The 25,931-nt window shown below is 44.0% G+C and overlaps 1 protein-coding gene across 1 annotated transcript in view; it reads left to right on the forward strand.

Moving 5' to 3' along the window:
- Positions 1-25,931, forward strand: part of LOC126199146 (ras-specific guanine nucleotide-releasing factor 2-like) — a 1,534,440-nt gene that overhangs the window by 507,947 nt on the left and 1,000,562 nt on the right. The window contains exon 4 of the mRNA XM_049935901.1: positions 19,167-19,314. Within this exon, the coding sequence (XP_049791858.1) occupies positions 19,167-19,314 (148 nt within the window). The remainder of the gene's footprint in view (positions 1-19,166; positions 19,315-25,931) is intronic.

Here is a 25,931-nt window from a genome sequence, read left to right on the forward strand (position 1 = left end):
TGAAACGGTATGTGACTTGTCAAACTTAACAGAAGTAGTCACACACAAGCGCTTTCACAATACGGTGCAACTGAGAAGAATTAGTTTGCATGGCTACTGCTTGAATGCTATGCAGTAACGGTTCCTTAAACAATAATCCAGACCTGAACAAGTGTTAGCTTTCTGCTTGTAGCGTCGAGATGTGCTATTTGGGGTCTCCTTAGATTTATAATTCTTGTCTTGGAGTACAAAAGACCATTAAACCATCACAGCCTAAATGTAACTAATGAATCCCACTGTGCCATAGCAATATGCGAAATACTCCACATGCTCCTTGTTAAACGGCAGTCGGTGGAATATCACCCATGGAACTGCCTTACCAGTCCCTGAAGCCTTAATACAAAGAACGATAAGGTATATATCGAAGTAAATTCGAAAGAAGTAATTCTATTGCAATTGGACACAAACAAATGATTTTCAAGCCAACGTGTGTACTCAGACCTACAAGTACAAGATTCAGATTGACGATAAGCGATCGGAACATCAAGTAGTCATCTCACCATTTTGGAAAAAGCGAAAACAATTCTTTATATCAAGAGGGTAATAATTTTGAATTTACAGCACAAAACAGTGAAAAGATAATATGCGATGCTGTAATCAGCTTCTATTCAAGTAGATATGTGCAACCTATGAGTCGCCATGGTATTACCCGTAAGTGCAACCCTCATTTGTGCTCGCGGAACGATTGTTACCAAGCGGTGCGGATACAACGTCACAACTGCCACCAAGTTTCAACACGGCTAGTAGATTGAAGTGGTCTCACCCAGTTATTTATTCTATCTGGAATCTCCACAACGGCATCGATCTCCACCCGACAAAGGCAGTCTTCTTCTCCAAAGACGGCACCACCATCTAGGATCCAACAGGACACGAAACAGAACGTAGACTAGAATGGCGACAACTCTTTGAAATAAGAAGGACCTCATAGTCTGCAACTTGTGATCTATGCCCATTGTTCGAAAACTAACCAATTCCCCAAAGGCGTAAAATTGCTTCAGTGACCATGCAAATAGGTTCCCGTACTGCTCTTATCGCTTAATATGTACCGATTATAGCACACTCGCCTCAAATATTGCAAAGATAAATACCGCGACCAACTAAGAGAAAAGTACAATGGGAGGAAATGAAAGTACCAAATGAGCAGAAAGCTTTCTCCTTGTGATAGTACCATTTTATCTGTATCGGACATTTTAGCTTTAGCATTAAATGGTTAAACAGTTTTGCGTTGGGCTACAACTACCAACACTTCCGGGTGTATTTGTCCCTTATAACTTAAGATTCCACCTAGCCTAACTATAAGTAACCTTTTTATTCGAATATGGGGCATAATTTTAATTATTTACATTATTAATGCGTACAGTGCCCTTTCTGTGTAAAATTTTAAAATAAATTACATTTCTTTAGATAATCCGTTACTGATATCTGAAGAAGAGTAACAAACAGGATAGTGTCGTACTGATGTCAGAAGCCGACTTGGCGACAGGACATCAGCATCGATGAACGTGGTACTTGTTACGGTGATAATTTAGCTGAAATGAATTTCCCCTCATTAACTTTCATACGTAATAAACGTGGTGGGAGAGTCTATCTACATCAGGACAGCAGACGTCTGCATTCCTTTCGTTTAAAGCTAGTTTTCACAGATGAAAAATTCTACCACATAGAAATTCTTTCAGTTAATTCACCCTCGTTCAAACATTTATCACAGTCGATTATTACATTCTGGCGTTTCACGGTCACTGTGAACAGATAGTGGCTTTTAACTTTAATGGTTCTCTTAACATCAAAGCTTCGTAACAGCCGGTAATAACTGGGTTGACTGCATTTAATTAGCAGTTGTGAAGCTTTATGCTCGCCACAACCACAGCGTAATTAACTGAAAATTGGCCTCTTCTTGCGTGCAGTAACTCACTTTACTCATTGCACCAGAGAGACGCTCTGAATAGCTGATTTCCATTCCAAGGATATTTTTTATTGACTAGTTGTAGTATGGAAGCACTAATTGGGTTGAATATAGAATTCTGATTCAAACAGCCCTGTTGTCCAGTATGATCCATTTATAGCTAAAGATTACATTTATTTAGATGGTATGGGTCAATCATTTTTTAACTGTCGATACTGATCGTACGGCTTGAGTTCACTTCCTGCCACCTGACCACTGATTTCCTTTTGGTATTCAGCGATTCGAATGTCATTACATGCAATCGGACTTCCGGGGTCCCACAAACAAGAGGCGCACAAATCACCGCGTTGACATCGCGAATGTCACTACAAGGTACAAGCACCCCTCTCAGCACCACCGAGGAGCAGAATCATCGTACTAATGACTGCATGCGTACCCGCATCAATGTCTTATGACACCACCTGTAAAAAAATAAAAAATAAAAGATTATCGCAGGTTTCAGCGACGAAATTTCAGAGGTGTCGTGCGACATCCACACAGAAATGATGACGAAAAAATAACGAAGGATCGGATAGGACAAAAGAAACCGTTATCGTCGCTGTCTTCTGCACGGAAGGATCCGGCTTCGAGCCCTGGTAGCTCCTCATATTTTTTCGGGTAGTGGGGTCATGAACGAGACCTACGCAGTCTCTCAAGGCCACATGTGGAGGTGTTTGAATAAAGAAGCTGCGGCCTCATCAGGATTCACTTACTGCAATCGGCTCCAGGGATTTGCCGCATGCTGGTCGCATGTCGCATAATCGTAGCTCGTTTCTCCTGCTATTTTGTAGGCAGCGATCGGCGACCATGCCAGCCAGCAGGCTGTTTAATGACAACAAACCGAGGCGGTGGGCTCCTATCAACATCGAGATACAGCAACAGCCAGAAGAACGAGGAGTCGCTCTTCACAGAGTCGGACTCCCAGTATCACCTAGCCACGATGAACTATATCAAGTGACAAATCACTTCCAGTTCAGAATCTTTAATTAACTGTGTGACTTCATAATATTAAAGTAAAACTCCATCGACCGACAGGCATTAATGAATATTTTGGAAGAGTTTGGGGTAGATGATACATCAAGAAAGTTCATCAAACAAACTCTCACTGTCAAAAATAAAATTATGGGTGAGAACCCTTTACGATCAGAACGGACGTAAGACAAGGAGATGGATTATCCCCACTCCTTTTCAACTGCGTCTTCGAAAAGGTCATTCGAGAGTGGAGAAAGTTGTTTGCCCAAGAAGAAACAAATGAAGAGCGGTTCAGACTATGTCCTAAGAACAAAAGGGGTGTACATTGACTGCTTGGCGTTTGCGGATGACCGGGCCTTTTTTGCTAACAACATTGGCTCAGCAGTCAACAAAATCAATAGGCTGTCAGAAATTGCGGAAAAACTTGGACTCCAGATCTCTATTCAAAAGAAAAATATATGACGAACATCTGTGAATAACCTGAAGGGATTATCACCAATCTCGGAAAAATCGGACGAGTTAAGAATTTCAGGTATCTCGGTGAAGTCATCCAGGAGAATGGATTACAAGAAGAAGCAATTAATGTCAGGATGACCAAGTTAAACCAACCATACCAACTGACAAGGAATACCTATAACAAAGAGTCTATGAGTATAGGGGCCAAGTTCCGACATTATAATACAGTTGTAAAACCAGAGGGCTTATATGCGTCCGAAACTTTGACCATGAATAGACAAGGTCAAGCTGAGCGGCTGGAAATGCGAGAGCGTAGGATATTAAGGAAAATTCTACGTAACAAATGGGTTGATAGACAATGGCGAATGAGAGCAAATGACGACTTCTACAGAACGTATCACAGCATCCATTAAGAAGAGACGATTGTTATTTTACGGTCATCTCATGAGGATGGACGGTGATCGACTAACAAAAAGAATATGGAGTTTCATCCAGCCTAAGAAAACAAGGCCAAGATGGTTCGAAGAATGTGAAAAAGAACTTCGGTAGATTGGTATCTTAGACAGAGAAAGTCCTGACGGGAACAAATTTAGAAGATTGGTGAACAATTACCAGAGTTTTAAAATGGCATCAACGTCCAAAAGACGGAGAGGACCATTATCCGAACAGCATAAACAGGCACTTCTTGGTTGGCTCAGAAGATACTGGCAGGAAGTCAAAGCTGGAACAACAACAAGACCTAGACACTAAAATGAAATTGGTTGTTACCACTCAGTCCCTAGAGGTTCAACTCGAAAATTAAAAAAAAATGAAAAAGATCTAATCCAAGAGTTAGTGTTTACGTTTACGTAATAGTAATGCTTGATTGTATAACGATCAAATTTGTCGTTGAGATAAAAGTGAGCGTATTAGAAAGTCAAGTCACTGTAATGCACACAATTATCGATATAGGACACAAAAACTAGGACAGGCATTCAATAAGTAATGCAATATTTTTTTCTGAAAGCATTTTGGTTTTATCCAGGATTCCAATCCACCATATTATTCCTCTCTTTATTGATTACAAAACACTATTTCTGGACACAACCTCCGTTCCATCCGATGACCTACCCCCACCTTACTGGTAGGGCCTGTATGCCTGCATGGTACCACTCTACAGGTCGGCGTCTGAGCCAACGTCTTGCTGCCTCAGTAAACTCCGCATGATCCACGTACTGCTTGCCGTGCAGTGGATTCTCCATTGGGCCAAACAGATGGAAGTCGGAAGGCGCGAGATTCGGGCTGTCGCGTGGACGAAGAAGAACAGTCCAGTGAACTTTTTGAGCTCTCCTCGGGTGCGCAGAGTTCTGTGAGGCCTTGCCTTGTCATGGGGAAGGAGAAGATCGCTAGCCTTTTTTGTGGCGACGAAATTTCCTGAGGGTATCACTATACAGTTCAGAGCTGATCGTTGCATCATGAGAGAGGACATCAAACAGAATAACCCCTTCAGAGTTGCAGAAGACAGTCACGATGAGTTTTCCGACAGAGAGTGCGACTCCGAAATTTTTCTTCAGAGGAGAGGTTGTGTGACACCACTCCCTGAATTGCCGTTACGTTCCCTGTTCGAAGTGATGAACCCACGGTTCACCACCTGTGACGATATTGGACAAAGAATTGTCACGATCAGTCTCATAACGCGTAAGCGGTTCTGCACAGGTGGTCCTCCGTTGCTCTTCATGGTCTTCCGTTAGGCTGCGGGCAACACAGGAGGCACATACCTTTGAGTACGCTAACTAATGGACGAGTGTGTCAGCATTACCAACAGAGACGTCCAGTTGAGCAGCAAGTTGTTTGATTGTGACTCATCGATCACCTCGAATGAGAGTGTCTGCACGTTCCAACATTTCTGTGTGCGGATGGCCGCCAAGCGGGAAACCGGACAGGTTTGCTCGACGTTTTTGTGACGATGACAGACGTGTCGACCAAGGGCTCACCATGCTATTCACTGCCAGGCCTCCGCAGACATTCTGCGAATATCTTCGATGCTCTGGTTTTCTGCCAGAAGGAACTCAGTGACAGCTCTCTCATTAGAGCACACATCCGCCACAGACGCCATTTTTAAGGCTACGTATTGTACTTCCACTTACCGGCAATTCATGAAACTACAGGGGGAGAAAGTGACGGAAAAAATGTGTAGCATTACTAATTGAATGCCCCTCGTATAGCTTCTACATTCAGGAATTATCAACACCATGAAAAATTTCGATAAGTGTGAAAGGATTTTTGCCACATTTCCATGTACCTGTCTTTAATTGCATGGGCAATCATTGGAGAGATTATCCAGCGCTCTTGCTGTAAGTGTGGGTAATATACGTATATGAGTACAAAGCTTAAGTATACAACATATGGTACGAGCTCATTTGAGCCCTGACTTCACCTGTCAAGTTACCTTCATTTGACTCTGTTTTAAAATCTGTTAAATACAACACATCACTGTAGAGATTCTTGTGCACATGACTATTTTTATCAATACGGTAGTTAACAAGTAACGTCTCTAGAGTAACAAATTTATCCATTCCGTGTCTCGCTCCTCCTGCTACTAACAGGAATTGTAATTTTTGTGGTGAAGGAAAACTAGAATAAAGCATCTCTGCAATACGAACCTTTCAGTACCCCAGCGACAACAAACTGAAATTTTTTCCGCGTAACATAAATTCCAAATTCCAGAACTGCAGAATGTCTACGGATACCTCGCAATGAACTAGAGTGTGGTGACCCGTTGGACAACGAGTCCGTCATGATCGCAACAAGATTGAGCAAACCTGTATACTTGTCCTAAAACACAATACCGGCCAGTCTCCGCACAAGTGGATTTTCAAAAGTGAGGCTGCGGCAAGTCCCACTTACTGTGTTTCGGAAATATTATGCATTCTACTATTTCGACACCATAGAAGAACTGCGGCATCACTTCAGCGATACAACATTTAGAGACTGGATTCCAGACAGCAAATTTCGTTCTTCGTGGCAGCATTTTTCACAAAATCTTGTCATTCTCCTGTTGGTTTTTCTTTTCATACTTTGCGTGACTTCGACAAATATCTCATTACTTTCACTGAGAGACATTACGTCCAATATATCAGGCACATATAGAATTGACAGTCTTCTAAAACTCGATTCCTACACTAGTTCCTTCCCAAGAGACGATTTTGTTCAGAAATAGGTAACTTCAGAATTTGTAGCCTCCAAATACCTGTCTGCTCTGAAATCAAAGTCTCAGTTTGTGACGTTGGTAATTAAAATGGTTCAAATGGCTCTGAGCAGTATGGGACTTAACTTCCGAGGTCATCAGTCCCCTAGAACTTAGAACTACTTAAACCTAACTAACCTAAGGACATCACACACATCCATGCCCGCGGCAGGATTCGAACCTGCGACCGTAGCGGACGCGCGATTCCAGACTGTAGTACCTAGAACCGCTCGGTCACTCCGGCGTTGGTAATTATTCGGATTTTGTAACATCTCAGGGTTTCAGATTCAAGTTGCTGGTGGTGATAATCCACTATTTTCACAGGTACAGACGTCCAATAAACTCAGTCCCATAAAATCAACATTTTGGAGTTGCGCCCCACAGACAATATTTTCTAGTACGGTTCACCATTCTGATAAGCTTCACTGATGGAAAAGCTGTATATCCGCATTGTGTTATTGTCCCTTTCAGGATGTAACAGACATCGATAGCGTGTGGCAGTTACAGTAGTAAATCAAAAAATTGTGAATGAAAAGGTTGTTCTAGTAAGAAGCAATGGAAGGATCAGTTAACATAATAACTGCACAACGCAGAACTGAGTGATGACGATGCGTGCACGGGACGCCGTGACAAAAGTATGTGCTAGTACGCGGAACAGAGGCAAACGGGAAATCATCACGCCACAGATGGGGAAGTGTACTGTCACAAGCGACTAAGGCTAGTCCTCGAATTAAAAGCATGTAGCCTTTCGCCCCTACTGTTCAATCTATATACATCGAGAAAGCAATGATGAAAATAAAATAGAGGTACAAAAAGGGGATTAAAAACTCTAAGTGAAAGGATATCAGTGATAAGATTCGTTGATGGCATTGCTGTCCTCAGTGAAAGTGAAGAAGAATTGTAGGATCTGTTGAAAGGAATGAATAGTCAAATAAGTACAGAATGTGGAATTAGAGTAAATCGAAGAAAGAAGAAAGTAATGATATGTAGCAGAAATGAGAACAAGGAGAAACTTAATATTAGGCTTGATGGTAACGAAGTGGATGAAGTTATGGAATTCTGCTACCTAGGTAGCAAAATAACCCATGGCGGGCAGTACAAGGAGGACTTCAAAATCAGACTAGCACCGGCAAGAAGGGCATTCCTGGCCAAGACAATGGTACTATTATCAAATGTAGGTCTTAATTTGAGGAAGAAATTTCTGATAATCTACGTCTTGAGGACAGCATTGCATGGTAGTGAAAGATGGACTGTGGGAAAACTGGAAAAGAAGATAATCGAAGCACTTGAGATGTGGTACAACAGACGAATGTTGAAAATTAGGTGGAACTGATAAGGTAAGGAATGAGGAGATTCTTCAGAGAATCGGTGAGGTGAGCAATGTATGAAAAACATTGACAAGGGACGAGCGACAGGATGATAGGGCATCTGGTAGACATCACGCAATAACTTCGATGGTTTTAGAGGGAGCTGTAGAGGGTAAAAACTGCAGAGGAAGAGATTGTAATACATTCAACAAATAGTAGAGGACGTAGGTTGCAAACGGTACTTTGAGATGAAGAGGTTGCCACAGGAGAGGAATTCGTGCGGGGCCGCATCAAACCAATCAGAAGACTGATGACTCTAAAAACAGAACGACTGCTGTTGTTCTACAATAACGTAAAAAATTATTTTCCTATAAGAGAGTTTTTGAAAAAAAATCAAGGTCAGAAATCACGCCAGAGGATCCGTTTCAGGAAGATACAACGCACTAGCTGTAGTTTCCATTACTGAGTGAAATAACCAAAGAGAGTAGGAAGCATTGAGGTGTCTTCATGAGGAACAGACTTTCGATCCGTGATACATTAGACCTTTTTAAAACTGTTACAGAGTTCTACGCTGTTCCATCCGTTTCTAAATACTCCCCTATCGAGTGTAATGCTCAGCAACACATCCACAAAGTTGAACTTTTGTCGTTAGTGTTGGGTAACTATGCGTCGCTACAGGGACAGCCCGTGCGGCAACGCCGCACGCTGAATATTTAAAATTAATTATCCTCTGCCCGCCGCGCAACGCTTGCCCAGGTCCCTGCCGGCTCTCTACACTGTTATTACGGCGTTAATTGGATCCGTGCGAATACATATGTTACGATGGTTTTGTTTCGTCGCTATGGTCGAGCATCATTAGCACCAGTAAGAAATTAATGATCCGTGTAAAACATTGATGTTACCTAACCGAGAGTAATAGGTTTTGCAACAATACAAAAGCCACCATAAAAGTTCGTAATTAACCGCTTGTCAGTGAAGCCGTTTATAACAGTTATGACTCTTCAGCATCGTCGTTTCTGCAACGTGACCCCCACAGACACTCCAGGCAGGACAGCACTGAATCACTCACTAGATACACTGTAAACACCAGTACACAGGGTTAATGTGGACAGTGAAGATTTCGGCTTGCGTTTCGAGTTCATAACAGCGAGGTCGCTTGAGCAAGAAGGTCATAGTAAAGGTAAATGTTGCAACATAACATAACACCCTAAGAGTCTCTGTCCCCTCCTTCTCTCTCTCTCTCTCTCTCTCTCTCTCTCTCTCTCTCACACACACACACACACACACACACACACACACAGAGAGAGAGAGAGAGAGAGAGAGAGACAAATGGTAGCAGAAATGTGGCAACGTTCAAAATAGTCCAATCAAGTAGGACCATACTGCTCCGAGATCAAAATCAAAGTTTCTATGCCTGGCAGTGAATGGTTGCGTCTTGTAGGCTAAAAAGGAGCTTTTGAATGTCAACGTTTTTCGAGTTTACATGTCTGAAATGCGATTTACAAACGGCGACCGCAACCGCTGCATTGGGCTCAGTGGTTTCTAGCCATAATTTATGTAGACACATAATTACTGGAAGTCAGTAGCTTTCGTATATGTTGAACAGGATCGATGCTCCAACAACTCATACTTCAAATCTTCGGAACTTCCGTTACCAAAACCTTAGCGCGCAGATGCATTTTTCTGACTCTTTTCGTGGGAATCCAGGCCTCTTTCGCGGTTGAACTCCATTCAGTTGGTCCAGAATATTTACTATCTATCAGTTATTGTTTTACCCTGTAGCAGGCAACCAATGATAAAATGCCATCCACGCTTCGTTGCCGACGAATGCCATGACCTCCGCTTCGATCGGTATAAAGCCACCGTTTCTTTGCCAGCTTGTTGCTGGCGATGACTGCTGCGTCTTAGCTCCGCCAGCAGTAAAACAGTGTTGCACGTAGGTGGTTGCAAATGTTTTAAGCCTTTTCGAACATTCGATTATGCGTTTTGTTTTGGTCAGCGTTAAATATGTGTGACACTCATATTGGACAAAGCTGTCTTATGGTCAACTCTTCAGTTAAAATACACCGTATTCACTCTCCCTGTACGGGTATCAACGTCTACATCTTATCATTCTGCCATCAGCTACGTTTTACGCCTACTACTGCTGACTGTCTTACATCTATACTGTGAAAACCACTGTGAAGTGCACGGCAGAGGGAACGTTCCACTGCACCAGTTATTCGGACTTTTTATCTTTCCGTCGACGCACGGAGCACAGAGCTGGAGAAGGCTGAAGGCTGAAACTTCACTGTGCCTGCTGTGCTGCGGTTAGTGGAGCATTGTCTTCATCGCGATGTCTGTGGGAACCGCACGTAGGGCTTGCTGATAGTTCCCAGATTTTCGCCACTTACAGTTCTTTCCAGAACCTTCCCAAGCAGGTTTTTGCGGAACAGTTTGCGGCTATCCTCAGGCTCAGCCCAGTTCTTTCAGCTGCTTCGTTTAACACTCGCAGGGTTGAACAAACCTGTGACCATCCGTGCTGCCCTTCACTTAGGCAGTACTTCATTACAGATAAATGCATCATCTGAGAATAGTGTGACTTCACCATTAATATTCTCCGCAAGCTCATTGATTTAAAAAGGAGTTGAAGAATTCCATCACTCTTCGCTTGGCAACTTCTACATCTGTCGACGACCCTTCGTCCTAGATAACTTGCAAGTCGTACTGACTAAAATGCTTTTCGGAGATCGAAAAATACTGCATCTGTCTCAGTGCCTTGATCCATATCGAGTTGTTTAGCGCAGTAATTAGCACAATTAGCACACTGGTATCGCACTCGGGAGGACGACGGTTCAAACCGGCTGCCGACCATCCTGATTTAAGTTTACCGTGATTTTCCCAAATCGCTTCAGGCAGCTGCTGGGACGGTTCCTTCGAAAGGGCACGACCGCTTTCCTTCTCCACCCTTCTTTAATCTGAACTTGTGCTCCGTCTCTTATGATTCCCTTGGCGACGGGTCGTTAAACATTGATCTCGTCCTTCGCATCCACCGGTTTTAACAAGATCGACATCTTTGAAATTCCTGCTGGTTGGCATGAAGGAGGCATTCTGTTATTACGTTTGAACTCTTAATACTTTCTAAAATAAATGGATTGCAAAGATATTGTACGCTAGCACTCATGTGACCTAGGCTCGCTTCCAACTACTGGGCATGGTTTTTTTATCGAACTATTTACCATAAATTATAGTTAGGAGAGGAGCTACCTCAGCCGCTAATTAAGTGTAGAATCTGGTAAGTATCCCATCAGACCTATGTTCAGTTTTAGCGATTTAAGCTGTTTCTCAACGTCACTGACACTAATACCAATTTCACTCATCTTTGCGATGGTAACAGAATTAAATTTGGACAATGCTCCTGGATGTTCGTTTGTAAAGGAATATTTGAAATCGCAATTAAGCATTTCTGATTTTTCTTTGCTACCCTTAGTTTCAGTTCCTCTCTCATCCACGAGTAACTGAATCCTAAATTTGGTGCCACTAACAGCCTTTATATACGATCAGAATTACATTGGGATTTGTCAAAGATTTGTCGACAGATTCTGTTACGACAGTCACTGAAAGCTTCACGAATTGTCTTGACAGCAAAACGCGTTTCATTTATCTTCTATCTATCTATTGAGGTATGCTTTGTTTTAAACCTATTATGCAGTAGTCTCTGTTTCTTTAGTACAGCTTTTATAGGTACTATATACCATGGGTGGTCCCCCCCCCCCCTCCACCGCCACAAGCTGTTCTACTGCGCATATATCTGCCCAGTGCAATAATGAACTATTATTTTGAACTTGTGCCATTGTTTTTCTATATCCTCCTGCCCTGAGGTAAAAAACGCAAGTTCTTCTACTATTTCTTTATCTAGTTTATTTAACACATAAATCATGCTACTTGTTTTAGTTACCGTATCTACTTTGGTAATCATTGTTGTTACAGCTACCTCATGCTCATTGATACCAGCTTCGTTGTTGATACCCTCCAATAGGTCAGCTCAATTTTTTGCCAATAGAACTAACATATTTCCATCACGATTGTGGTCCAAACCAACTGAACTAGGTTTTTCAGGTAAGAAATTTAGTAACGTTTCGCAAGATGTACACTACAGGCCATTAAAATTGCTACACCACGAAGATGACGTGCTACAGACGCGAAATTTAACCGACAGGAAGAAGATGCTGTGATATACAAATGATTAGCTTTTAAGAGCATTCACACAAAGTTGGCGCCGGTGGCGACACCTACAACGTGCTGACATGAGGAAAGTTTCCAGCCGATTTCTCATGCACACACAGCAGTTGACCGGCGTTGCCTGATGAAACGTTGTTGTGATGCCTCGTGTAAGGAAAAGAAATGCGTACCATCACGTTTCCGACTTCGAAAAAGGTCCAATTGTAGCTTATCGCCATTGCGGTTTATCGTATCGCGACATTGCTGCTCGCGTTGGTTAAGATCCAGTGACTGTTAGTATAATGTGGAATCGGTGGGTTCAGAAGGGTAATATGGAACGCCGTGTTGGATCCCAACAGCCTCGTATCACTAGCAGTCGAGATGACAGGCACTTATCCGCATGGTTGTAACGGATCGTGTAGCTACTAAAATGTAGACTTTCACGGCCGGGATATCATGTCCATTATAATTATCCGGGCTGTTATGCCGTGGTCGGTTGACGAATTCTGTGTCGATTCCCAGTATGATTTCTGCGTGCGTTGAGGCACCCACGCAGAAATCATACTGACGTACAGGCTACTGCAAAATCTAAGGTTTTCCTGCCGTTTGTTAAAAGTGTAACGGAAAGAATAGGGAGGATCTTGACGAAGCGGAATATTGCCGTAATTTACAAGCCCACCAAGAAGATACAGGAATACCTTAAGCCTGCCAAGGGCGCTCGCAAACCACTGGAAAAAGCTGGAGTGTATAGGATCCCATGCAGCTGTGGTGATGTTTATGTGGGTACCACTAAAAGAACTGTTTCTAAACGTTTGGAAGAGTATAAGGGAAATTGCAGAAGAGGAGAAACGGAACGATCAGCTGTTGCGGAGCAGGCTTTCCAGCCAGGGAACCACAATATTCGTTTCGAGGAGACGCAAGTACTAGCGGCCACAAGCGGATATTACGAAAGACTCTACAGGGAGGCAATCGTAATCGCTAAACACCGTAATAATTTCAACCGTAAGGCAGGGGGTGTGAAATTAAACGGTATATGGATGCCGGTGTTGAAGAAGATGTGTACCACCCGTCCACTACTGGGTGATGGCAACGGCGATCGACGGCGACGGTCAGCGGCCAATTGCACTGACGTTTTCAAAACACGTGACGTCACGCCACGGCGTGGGAGCGCGCGGACACGGAATTTAGCGGCAGTCAGTAGCGAGCCAGTGGGTGTGTTGGACCTTCCATTGAGCTACGGACCCCCTTGAAGATGTCTCCCGCAGTCGAAACGTTGGGAATCGACACAGAATTCGTCAACCGACCACGGCATAACAGCCGGAATAATTATAATGGATCGTGTAGACACGTCTCGATCCCTGAGTCAATAGATGGGGACGTTTGCAAGACAACAACCATCTGCACGAACAATTCGACGACGTTTGCAGCAGCATGGACTATCAGCTCGGAGACCACGGCTGCGGTTACCCTTGACGCTGCATCACAGACAAGAGCGCCTGCGATGGTGTACTCAACGACGAACCTGGGTGCATGAATGGCAAAACTTCATTTTTTCGGATGAATCCAAGTTCTGTTTACAGCATCATGATGGTCGCATCCGTGTTTGCCGACGTCGCGATGAACGCACATTGGAAGCGTGTATTCGTCATCGCCATACTGGCGTATCACCCGGTGTGATGGTATGGGGTGCCATTGGTTATTCATCTCGGTCACCTCTTGTTCGCATTTACGGCACTTTGAACAGTGGACGTTATATTTCAGATGTTTTACGACCAGTGGCTCTACCCTTCATTCGATCCCTGCGAAACCCTACATTTCACCAGGATAAAACACGACCGCATGTTGCAGGTCCTATACGGGCCTTTCTGGATACAGAAAATTCGACTGCTGCCCTGGCCAGCACATTCTCCAGATCTCTCACCAATTGAAAACGTCTGGTCAATGGTGGCCGAGCAACTGGCTCGTCACAATACGCCAGTCACTACTCTTGATGAACTGTGGTATCGTGTTGAAGCTGCATGGGCAGCAAGGTCTGTTTGTCTCAATGACCAGGCGTATCAAGGTCGTTATTACGCCAGCGGTGGTTGGTCTGGGTACTGATATCTGAGGATGTATGCACCCAAATTGCATGAAAATGTAATCACATGTCAGTTCTAGTATAATATATTTGTCCAATGATTACCCGTTTATCATCTGCACTTCTTGTTGGTGTAGCAATTTTAATTTCCAGTTGTGTAACATTTCGCAAGATGCAACACCCGCCACTAACGAAGCTGTAGACATCCTAACTGATCGCTGGATGGTTAAACAAATACTACAGTATGACTGAGGAATTTACGTAGACTACTAGCGATCTGAGGTTTTTGTAAAGTTTGTCGGGCTGGCTTAAGGCTCAAACGACATGAACGTATTGGTAGTCAGGAGCTCGTTTTGTTGTAACCGTACATAGAAAGTATATTTTTTGTGTAACCATACTATTTTTAACTAGTACAATGCCTATTGACATTAGGATTCGATTGCAAGTCGTTTAAGAGATATCGTATTTGGAAGGATTCTACGTTGACACTTTTACAAAACTGTGGTATCACACACTAAAGATCAACAACAGCGTGTATGCTAGTTATGTATATTCTTGCCAGTAAAGACATAACTGACCATCACAGACAGTGGCAATACACACTTCGAGTCTGCTATGGAACGACTGGTGCATACTTGCTAGAATTTCAGCGGAGGTGTCCGAGCAGGCTGCAGTAATACGTCGTTGCGTATCAACGAATGTTATTGGTATGTCTTTGTAGACATCTTTACGCTTCTCCACGGAAAAAATCAAATCCGGGGGCAACGGGACACACGAGGTACAGGTCCTCTGCATCCAATCCAACGCCTTCGAAATGATTCATGAAGACATGCTGTAGTGCTTCGTGCACTATGGGCTGGTCAGCCGTCACGTTGGTACGCCAGGTTCCTCCTACTTTGCAGAGGAATGTCTTCTAGCACCCGTGGAAGATGGTCTGTTAGGAGGGTGCCACACTTGTGCACATTAAGTGTTCCGCCTATGAGCCCACGGTTCACTATCCTACACCACACGTTTACACGTCATGAACGCTGACGTTCCACCTGAAGAAGCCACTGGGGATTGTCAACAGACCAGTAGTGCATGTTTCGGCTGTTTACCTGGCCACGATTGGAACATGTGGCTTCACAACTAAACACGATACATCTGGAGTATCCTGTCTTAATGCCCGCGCACGGATGTTAAGGGGACCACACCGTGGTTCAGGTCGAAAAAAAATCGGTTTTTGGTTTTCATCATATTTCGATAGACTAAGGTATTATTTAAGTAATCTGGAAAGGATTGTGCTGAAAAAAATTTTTTTCGAGCATTTAAAGAGCATTTTCCTACCACGTATGTTCATGTGCCACGCCCACTTTTCTGTCACCCACTTTTCTGCAGATATTTTAGATCCCCTACATTGCACGTTAGAGATTTTTTTTTTTACTCCCGAATGTGTTGGCTATCCTTGGAGTGCATCAGTCGGTATGTTTTTGTTTCTGCTGTTTGTAAACAACACGCTTTCAAACAGGCGGTTAGTTTTGTTCAAGTTTGATTGTGAGTAGTTGTTATACTTAGCCGGCGCGGTGGCCGAGCGGTTCTAGGCGCTTCAGTCTGGAACCGCGCGACCGCTACAGTCGCAGGTTCGAATCCTGCCTCGGGCATGGATGTGTGTGATGTCCTTAGGTTAATTAGATTTAAGTAGTTTCTAAGTCTAGGGGACTGATGACCTCAGATGTTAAGTCCCATAGTGCTTGGAGCCATTTTTTGTTATACTTATGTTTGCATTGCTTGTTTACGTGTGTTATTTTGTGTTTATTGAAGATGACGAAACGTAAAGGCATTTTCAAGAAACGACAATTTAGAGAAAAGTTTAGTAAGCTTTCTGTACAAGAGGTTATGTCGCCTGGCAACGATGTTTCTAATTGTAATTCTTCAACAAGTGCATCATCAAAGAAGCTCTCACCATTTCAAGAGAGTTGCAACGAATTTACTGTAAGTGACAAGGGGAGCAGCAACATTATTATAAATTTGAGAATATTATCAGATGTAATTTCTAAATTTGTACATTTTAGACGGTGTGGTGAGTCACAGAGTGTGAAAATTTGTGAGAGTGCCAGTGGGAGAAAAGACCTAGCAATTGCTTTGGATTTCAAATGGTTCAAATGGCTCTGAGCACTATGCGACTTAACTTCTGAGGTCATCACTCGCCTAATTAAACCTAACTAACCTAACGACATCACACACATCCATGCCCGAGGTAGGATTCGAACCTGCGACCGTAGCGGTCGTTCGGCTCCAGACTGTAGCGCCAGAACCGCACGGCCAGAACGGCCGGCCTTTGGATTTAATTTGCACTAAATGCTCAGCTGTGATTTCATTTATGAGTTCTTCAAAACCAGATGCAAGTGGCCCTTATGAAATCAATACTATATTAGATTATGCCTTACGATCCATTGGCAAGGTCATGGCTGCAGGGACAACATTTTGTTCAGTGATGAACTTACATCAACCACCTAATAAATTTGAAAAACTGACTACAACATTAGAGAGAGCTGTATGTGAGGTCAGTGAGGAAAGCATGAAAGTGGCTGCTAGAGAAGCAGTGGAAGAAATAATGGATGTTCGGATATTGCAGTTGCACTTGATGGAAGCTGGCAGAAAAGATGACATACTTCTTTGAATGGAGTACTGACTGCGACGAGTGTAGACCCTGGTAAAGTGTTAGATGTGGAGATAATGTCTAAATATTGGAAATGTTGTAAAGTCAATGAACATAAAGAACACAACTGTGTGGCTAATTTTAGAGGAACAAGTGGTGGTATGGATGTTCATGGAGAACAACAAATATTTCATCGCTCCGTAGAAACAAGAGGCGTACGGTACACCAAATATTTGGGCTATGGTGACAGTAAGGCATACAACAGTGTGGTGAACTCTAAGACATATGGAGATGCCATAATTAGCAAAATAGAATGTGTAGGCCATGTTCAAAAACGTTTGGGAGCAAGCCTGAGAAAACTAACCGTGACATGGATAAAACCATCTTCCCTTGAAATGTGTACAGTCACAGGTTGATAATTGGGAGGATTTCATGATACTTAGATAGCAGTCTCAGTGCATGAATGTTTGGGTCCCTATAGCTGTCAGGTTTGTATTTCCACGAATTTTTTCAACTCGTAGGAGCATATAACTTGATCAGCAACAGATAACGGAATGACGAGCAGTAGCCACACATACATTAACCTAGAATGTTTGTCTTCATGCCATATATGCTACGCCTCTGCTGACATGATATGGATTGTTTGTTAGAGCAGCATTCGACAGAACGCTAACGACTCTGTCCCTCTCCAATTGCGTGCGCGTGTGTGTGTGTCTTGTACACAGAACTATAGAATGTCAGCGAGATATCATGAAGTGACAGTTCATCAGGATGCAATTTTTCATAGGGCACATATTTACTGACTAGCCCCTTGCTTTTCCGTTCTTCAGTAGTTCATCAGTGCGTGGGCTGTTCGCGCAACTGACTGCGACAGTGTCCGCACCCAGCACCAGCCGCAGCCACAAGTACCTGGGCGAGGCCAACCACACTGTGCCGCTTGCCGCCCACGGCGAACCGCCTTCAGGTGGTGCCACATAGGCCAGGTCACAGTGCAGCCCTGTGTCGCTATTCAAACACCGCATCGAACTGTAGCCGGGAGGGGGTTGCAGAGCCTAGATGACCACACCTTCTACTCACTGTCGAGGCTAGGCACCCTTGCGCGCAACACATCTTAGCTCAGTTACTCCAACAGAGTTCTTAGTTATGTAGCCACGTGTCGACAGTAGGTCGGGGCTTGTAGATCGTCCGCATACTACTCGCAATGGTGAGATTTATCTCACCGTGATTGACTAGTCACCATCGAGGACGCTCAAGCGTTACCTGTGAAGCACATCACACATTGCCTGAAAACGTTCATTACCCTGGGAACTAAAAACTGGCTAGTTACCGACAGCTCTTCAACAAATACCTTATGACTTGCCAAGTGGCTGAATCGTGTCGAGAAGGGGAACTCGGACAATAGAGATTCCCCAGCATCACCGAGAACCCAAGAACCCTCACGCCTCCCTTTCAGGGAAGTACATGTCTCGGCGAGATTTCTCTCACCACATTGCTCGAGACACTTCTGCGCAAGTTTCTAATTTATCTCTGCCTCACTTTGCATTTCTACGACGAACGATCCTACACCTCTGTCCACAGGTTTGTGTACTTTCCGATATGTCTACGGGTAAAATTTGTCAAAATGCTTCTTGTGAACACAAGGAATCTTGAATACTGATAAATGTCCTGTCATCTCGTGACCGCCACTTCGAACGACTGTGCCATTGCGTAACCCCTTTCGTCTATTGTACCCGAAACGGCACCAGGTGCGCATTTCTGATATATGTTACGTGTGCTCCTGTGTGTTTCGTGCCTGTGTCCGCTGTCGCTTAGTCTCTGCTTCGTCTGGAGCACATAGTGGCCGTCTGTAAACGCTGCCGTCCGAGAGGACGCTTTCAAGCTGGTACTTCCATGCCTCCATAGCTATAACTTTATTCCTTAAATCTTGTCAGTCATAACTGGAAAAGTAGACAGCGGAAGTCAGGTAGTCGCCACAGGCGGCCAGATTTGCCCCGTCCACGACGTTTTTGAACATGAACAGTGAAAAGTTCTTGCAGAAGGAGTGGCTATCCTGTGCCGTTAGCCATGCGCCTGCGTTAAGCAGCTGTTGTTACGACTGCGTCCCGCCGTTAGCTTTCTGCACTTGAAGAATGCAGCTATTTGATAGCATTACATATGATTTGCTTTGTACATGATACTTTCTACAAGTGAACGAATTGCAAAGTAGCGTTCTGCTGCTACCCCCGCATAGTTATCAAGCGATTTTTTTGCAGTTAGCTGTCTTCTTTTGCACTGCTACTTGTAACTGTCTTTTTGCTCTTACTTTCCAGTTTCAACAAACTGCTGCTGCAGAAGGAAGAACTTGAACAGAAACATCTTCATCTGCTGCAAATCGTGGAGAGCGAGAAGACGGCCAAATGGCAGTACACACAGCAGTGCGAGGAGCTGGCCTCCGAGATCAAGAAACTGCGCGCAGAGGTAACACGCTGAGCTGCGACTGCGAATAGTTGGAGGGCTGGTATTACTCCGAAATACTGCGTTTTGGCCAGCATTTCGGTATAACACCAGCTTGAACACAATGAAACATATGAAACGCCTAGCGTTGGCAATTTTAGTGTTAGTGAATGTTAAATGCTCTCGATATTACGAGTACAGTCGCGACATGAACGACCTCGATGTTAAATCCAGAAACTTCACATTCGCTTCTGTTAGAGTAGTGAAATAAAAACAGAAAAACATTCAGTTCATTTTTACGTTCAGGGCAATTCGCATTAAGCCCGGAAAATTCGTGTACACGTCTCCGTGGAGGAAAATAAAGTTCTGTTCATTTGTACGCTCTAGAAAATACATGTAGTTCTTGCATTTGTCAACTATTCGATAATATCGACATGCGGTAGAGTAACTGGACCAGATAAATGGAATAAAAAGTCTAATGACCATAGAATATGGGCTCAGAGTAATCTGGGATTGCGAGTGAACTGTGGACCAAGTAGTGGACGAAGTGAGCGCAAAGTAATGCACTATAAACGATTCAATAAGTATATAAAAACCAGATTAGCACATGGTGAAAAAGTGTGGTGTAGCAAATAAGTGGCGCTCCTAAAGCATTCCACTCTTATTAGATTCCACATCCGATGCCACATCACACACTTGAGCTCCCCGGTGCCCTGGCACCCTCTACCTGGGGAACAATCAGGCATCATTCAGCCCCTCCTCTCCTCTCCTTCTCATTCTCGCCCTCCCCTCCGCTGCCACTCCCTCTAAACCAGTGAGTGTCAAACACCCCCTCCTCCCTCTTCCCATCATCGTCTTTTATAACTTTGACAACTGAGTGGAAGAGATTCACTCTGCTTCTGAGCAGCAAGGGACAGATAGCACGTCACTCGAGTCCTGTTTGTTAATACCAGTTTAATACTACATGATTAGACTCATCAGCAGAGACCACACCCTGGCAGATACCTAAGTACTAGCATTCTACTGCCATTAGACGCATTTTTCTCATTTTTTCCGTATTTTCCCCAAATTTACGTATTTTTCGCCCATTTTCTTATTTTTTCAGGATATTCCACAATTTTACGTATTTTGTCCAACTACGCAAGAATCATCGCGCGGACTTCATGATGCTCTCAGGTGATCACAATGTGCTATCCACCTGAATTACACTGCTGGCCACCGTAAATGCAACACCAAGAAAGACAAGAGGTAGCACAACAAAATTTATTTTGTAGATAACATGTTGACCAAGTATCAAATGATTACGTTTACAGACGTCTGTGACATGTGGTTCCTGCCAGAATCAGTAGCCAGAGTAGCCGCCATTGTTGGAGATCACCGCTGCCACACGTCTCGGCATTCAGTCAAAGAGACGTTGGATGTGTTCCTGGGGTACAGCAGCCCAAGCAGCTTCCACACGTTGCCAAAGATCATCTGGTGTGGCAGCTGGGGATGTAATCTGGGTCACTCGTTGAGCAACCATGGACCACATGTTTTCTATCGGCGAAAGATCCGGAGAGCGTGCCGGCCAGGGAAGCAATTCAATCTGGTTATTGACGAAGAACCTTTGGACAATGCGTGCCACGTGTGGTCGCGCATTATCCTGTTGAAATATGGCTGAGGCCGAGCCCTGAAGGTAAGGAAGGACAACTGGCTCCAGCACCTCAGATATGTAGCGCCGGCTATTTAAAGTACCGGCAATGCGTACTAGAGGCGTGCGAGAGTAATATCCAATACCGCCCCATACCATAATACCCGGTGCAAGACCAGTATGGCGGTGCATAATGCAGCTGTCCAGCATCCTCTCTCCACGGTGTCTCCACACTCGAATCCGACCATCGTGGTGCTGCAGACAGAAGCGTGCCTCGTCAGTAAACACAACGTCATTCCATTCTGCCGTCCACATCCGTCTGTCATCACACCATTGGCGACGGAGACGTCTGTGGTTCTGCGTCAATGGTAGACGAAGCAATGGACGTCTTGCGGACAGACCACTCTGCTGTAAACGGCGTCGAATGGTACGCGCAGACACTGGATGATGCGTTACAGACGCAATGTGCTGTGCTATGGTTCGGGATGTCACTGAGCGATCCGTCACTGCCATGCGCACAATTTGCCTATCAGCACGTGCAGTGGTGCACCGAGGTGAATGCGATCGACCACGTCGGTCCGTCGTACCCTCCTGCATCCAACGGTCACATATCCGCATTACAGTTGTTTGGTTTCGTCCAACACGACTAGCGATTTCTCTGTATGATAATCCACAATCACGGTAAGCCACTACCCTTCCTCTGTCGAACTCGGATACTTGATCAAACGATGTTCGCTGTTGTCTACGAGGCATAACTGATCGTCTTGTGAAACAACCACAAGGTAAACACACGTGCCGAACGTACACTCGCCGAAAATGCCAAGCCTTAAATGGCGCTATGAGGTGGCGCCACAGGCGCGCGTGATGTGCGTCTGCGCTGAAATTCTAATCAGTTGCATATCTCATCGCTGCAAACCCATGGTGTAAATTTCACTTGATTCGGATGCTTCCTTCAGGGTGTTGCATTTACGGTGGCCAGCAGTGTAGTTAGCTCTGCTATTGAACCATACCTTCCTAATCCCATCATTCATAACTGAGCCACTTGAGTGGGTATCATAGGGAGAGGCTGTAGGCCGTGTCTATTTGATAATAACAAATTACGTCAGTCGAGGACTAATTGTTAATAACAATTTAATACCTCGCATTACAGGCACCAGCAGACACCGTACCCAAGCAAGTAAACAAGTAGCCTCATTTTCCACTTTACTCATATTTTATCCAATTACGCTATCCTGCGTGGCGTCGACGTCATGATTCTCTTAACCGAGCACAGTGCAGCAGGGTCCCGATTCATGTATCATCGTGAAGCCACAACTACATCATTAGTGTGTGTGACGTCATGCTAAAATTCTGAAGCTTCCAGCGAAAGATATTGTATGTGTTGATCACAGTGGTACAAAATACTCAATTAGAGGTAGTCGATCAGTAACTGAAACCATACACACAGAAAATCATGTCACCTGCAGGGGTAGAACCCTCCCCCCCCCCCCCTCCCCAGACTGATGTGTGGGATGTAACCACAAACACTGATCCTTGAAATATGATCGCAGGCACAACACCACCAAACTCAGCAATTGCTGAGGAAGATGCATTATAAAAGATGTAATCATCTCCATCCAGGAGGCTGACACTGCTGCCGAGGGATCTGCCGGCTGTGGTAATAACGGCAAATAGACTCCAAGATGTCGGCGGAAATTTCAAAGGCTGTTACAAATACGCCCCTAGATTACGAGTAACTACCCCCCACCCCCCATGCATTCACTGGATAATACCGATACGCTATAGAACTCCTCGAGCTAGCGGCTTCAGAGAACCCAAGGTAGCGAACAAGAGAGCTCCACATCTCTGGTCAGCTCTACGCCAGACCATCTCTGGCAGGCATGGTAGAGAAATTTTTACGATGTATGCGTGTCCAATCTGACGGATGGCGCAAAAGACAGTCATTCAGAGAGGTAGCATGCCACCTAGGCAAACCAGCTGTAACTCGGAGATATCTATAGGCTCGCTAGAGGATATCAGAGGAGCCTTTCGCGGATAAAAGTTGCTAACAGTTTAAGCACAAAGCACTTCCCTCCCATCTACCCCTTCTCCCTGAACCAATCAGAAACACCACTCCCCCCCAATGCTTTGAAAACTACCAAGGGCGATCCCATTTTCAGCCAGACTACATTCCCTGCTGGAATGATGGAACGTAACTAAAATCACAATATCGAAACCAAATAAACTCTGCAATGTTGTTACTTTATGTGAATATATCTCGTGTATTAACGACAAGAAAACCCGAGTACGGACACAGCTATTGTCGTAATTTCGACTGGTTCATAGAATTCCAAAGACACAGGCTGGACAGCTAGAACACTGCCGTATGTGATGATGTGGTGGTGAGACTCGCAAATATAATCCTGCAAGAACAGTGACTGTGGGCGAGATCCGCCATGGCTCCCACGCAGGATATAAAGACCTGTACGTCCCATCACGTCACTGTAAGACTCGTAAATAGATGCAGAAACAATTCGAATTATATGTCACCTTGCTGCAAACAAACGTGTCAGAGCAATGTCCAGAAAAATAATCTCTTCCCGCGACAAAGGCATAGACTCACAGAGGCCATGATGCCTATCCCACACACGATTAAAAATGCGACCTTGGCGACAAAGCACCGTTATCGGTAAGCATTTTTCCCAAAGAAGAATTAAACTACCACTAACGTGATTCAAATTGCGAGCAAACGCGCATAATGACTGCTGCAAAAATAGGCTGCACATATCTGATAACAGTACAATTTCCGCCATATTTATGAAGGGGTGCCGTGTGTTTCTGTCGACGATTCAGAGTCGTGGAATGCCACACCTGCAACACAACGTGACAGCCTATGTCCATCACCCTCCCGCTAATCCCAGATAACTGAGGGGAATCACAGACCTGTGGCTCCATCCAGTTAACAGCCGGAAAATCCCTGTCCCCACCTGTGGTTAGGGCATCAGGAAGCAGCGATGTATGAGCAGCGCCCACACACTAGCCATGGCATCTTGTACGGAAGCAGCCTACTCACGCTGTAGTAAATTCACATCAGTCTTTCCATTGTGTGCCAGCCAGTCTGCTGTAACTAGCTCTGACGTCATAAATGTTGCGCAATACCTTAAAAATCAAGCAAATGACTTAAAACTTTCCTAGCATGTCAGGAATAATGCTAAATTAATGTGTGTTAAATATCAGTTCGATAACTGCAGCCATTTCCGAAATTTGGACGTTTTTCTGTAAAAATCATTGGCGCAACAGAAAAGAGCTAGAGACTTGAAAATTTATATTTAGATTCATCTTTCATAATGATTTAATAAAAACAGTACTTTGGATTTCACAGATTTAGATTTTAGTGGAAATTCATGATTTTCTGGTTTTCGTCTCAAAACTGAAGGAAGCAAGATAGATTAAGTAGGCTAGTAAATAAGGCTAGGATGTTTAGATTTAAATAGGTTGGAGGTCCGTTATGACTTTGAAGATGTGAAAAGTTTCTTTTGAATACCTATAAAATTAGAGCGATAGTGGATCTCAAAAGGGACAGTTCAGAGCTCATCTGCTGCGTGTAGTGCAATTAAATTAATTCTCTCGCCCAAAATACTTAACTTAGCCACGTCAAAATTTTATTATCAATACTTACTTACGTGCTGAATGCACATTTAAATTAAGAGCTTCATCGACCATCAGCAAAAGAAGCTATAATTTATTATGTAACTTAAAGTGGTGCGTTACTAGCCCAGCGGCTAGTCGGGACAGCCGATTTGATCAGGCGTTCCCTTAGCCGTCCGCACCGCGGCTTTATATATAAGAACGCTGCGCGAGGAAGGAAGGCCCCAGTTCTCTCCAGACGCTGAATAACACGCCATCTGTGTCGGCAGTCGCGTCGCATCGGTATCACTGCGACTAACAGCCTCGGATGCCGTATTCAGTTACTCGAGATGCGCGTAACCATGAAATCATTTCAAGTGAAGTGTTAATTCTGGGATGATTTTCATTATCTAGCTTCAGTTTGCGTATTGTCGTATTTTCACGTGCCGTCGCGGGACAGACATTCTACCAATTATTTAGCGTGGCGTTTGATGAAATACTCTCATAAAATTATGGCGAGCATTCTTTTCAACATTTAATTCGGACATTTATAGTTGCATCAGCGCATTGGACTCTGAACTGCTCTGTTAGTTAGGTTGTAGGGATACTTGTGTGTTTTTATTTGTGACTTTGAGAATATACTCAACTATTTTGGAAAATCGTTTTGATTAGAAATCCCGGACAATCTCCTAATTCCTCAGAGCTATAAGCTGCAGCTATAATTATAGTCTCATCTGAAGTGGGCACTAGGAACTCTAATTACAGGTTTCACGTTTTGTTAAATCGCTTTCTGGGGGCTACAAAGTAAATAGAGAGCCAGTGTTGAGAACGGCGAAAGACAGCATTAACAACATGCTAAAAGCCAGAAACTGAATCAACAAACAAACATTTGTACAGCAACCATATTTCTCTCTAACTAACCGCCGCCCCACAATCTGTAATCGGCAGAGGCAGTTTTGACCGCTATTAATAAAAACGTTCTAACTTTATTTTGATACCATGTCTGTGAGCTAGTGGACACTCATGTAGTGGCTCTGAGCACAAAGGGACAACATCTGAGGTCATAAGTCCCCTAGAACTACGTAAACCTAACTAACCTAAGGACATCACACACATCCATCCCCGAGGCAGGATTCGAACCTGCGACCGTAGCGGTCGCGCGGTTGCAGACTGTAGTTACCCATGTAGTCTTACAAACAAAAATGCATTGTTCAGTTAGCAAAAACACACCCTATTTTAATTTTTACTGTAATATTATGAGGTGTATAATGTTAGACGTTAAGATTTTACCACGAATGAACGTCTCGCCCAGTTCATATATCTCGTTAGAGCTTAGAAAACATCCTATCTACGCCACTGTAGTCGATGACAAACAGCAAATCAGCCAATATCGGAGTCAAATTCA

This window comes from Schistocerca nitens, chromosome 8, assembly GCF_023898315.1.
Source record: "Schistocerca nitens isolate TAMUIC-IGC-003100 chromosome 8, iqSchNite1.1, whole genome shotgun sequence".
Classification (NCBI taxonomy): domain Eukaryota; kingdom Metazoa; phylum Arthropoda; class Insecta; order Orthoptera; family Acrididae; genus Schistocerca; species Schistocerca nitens.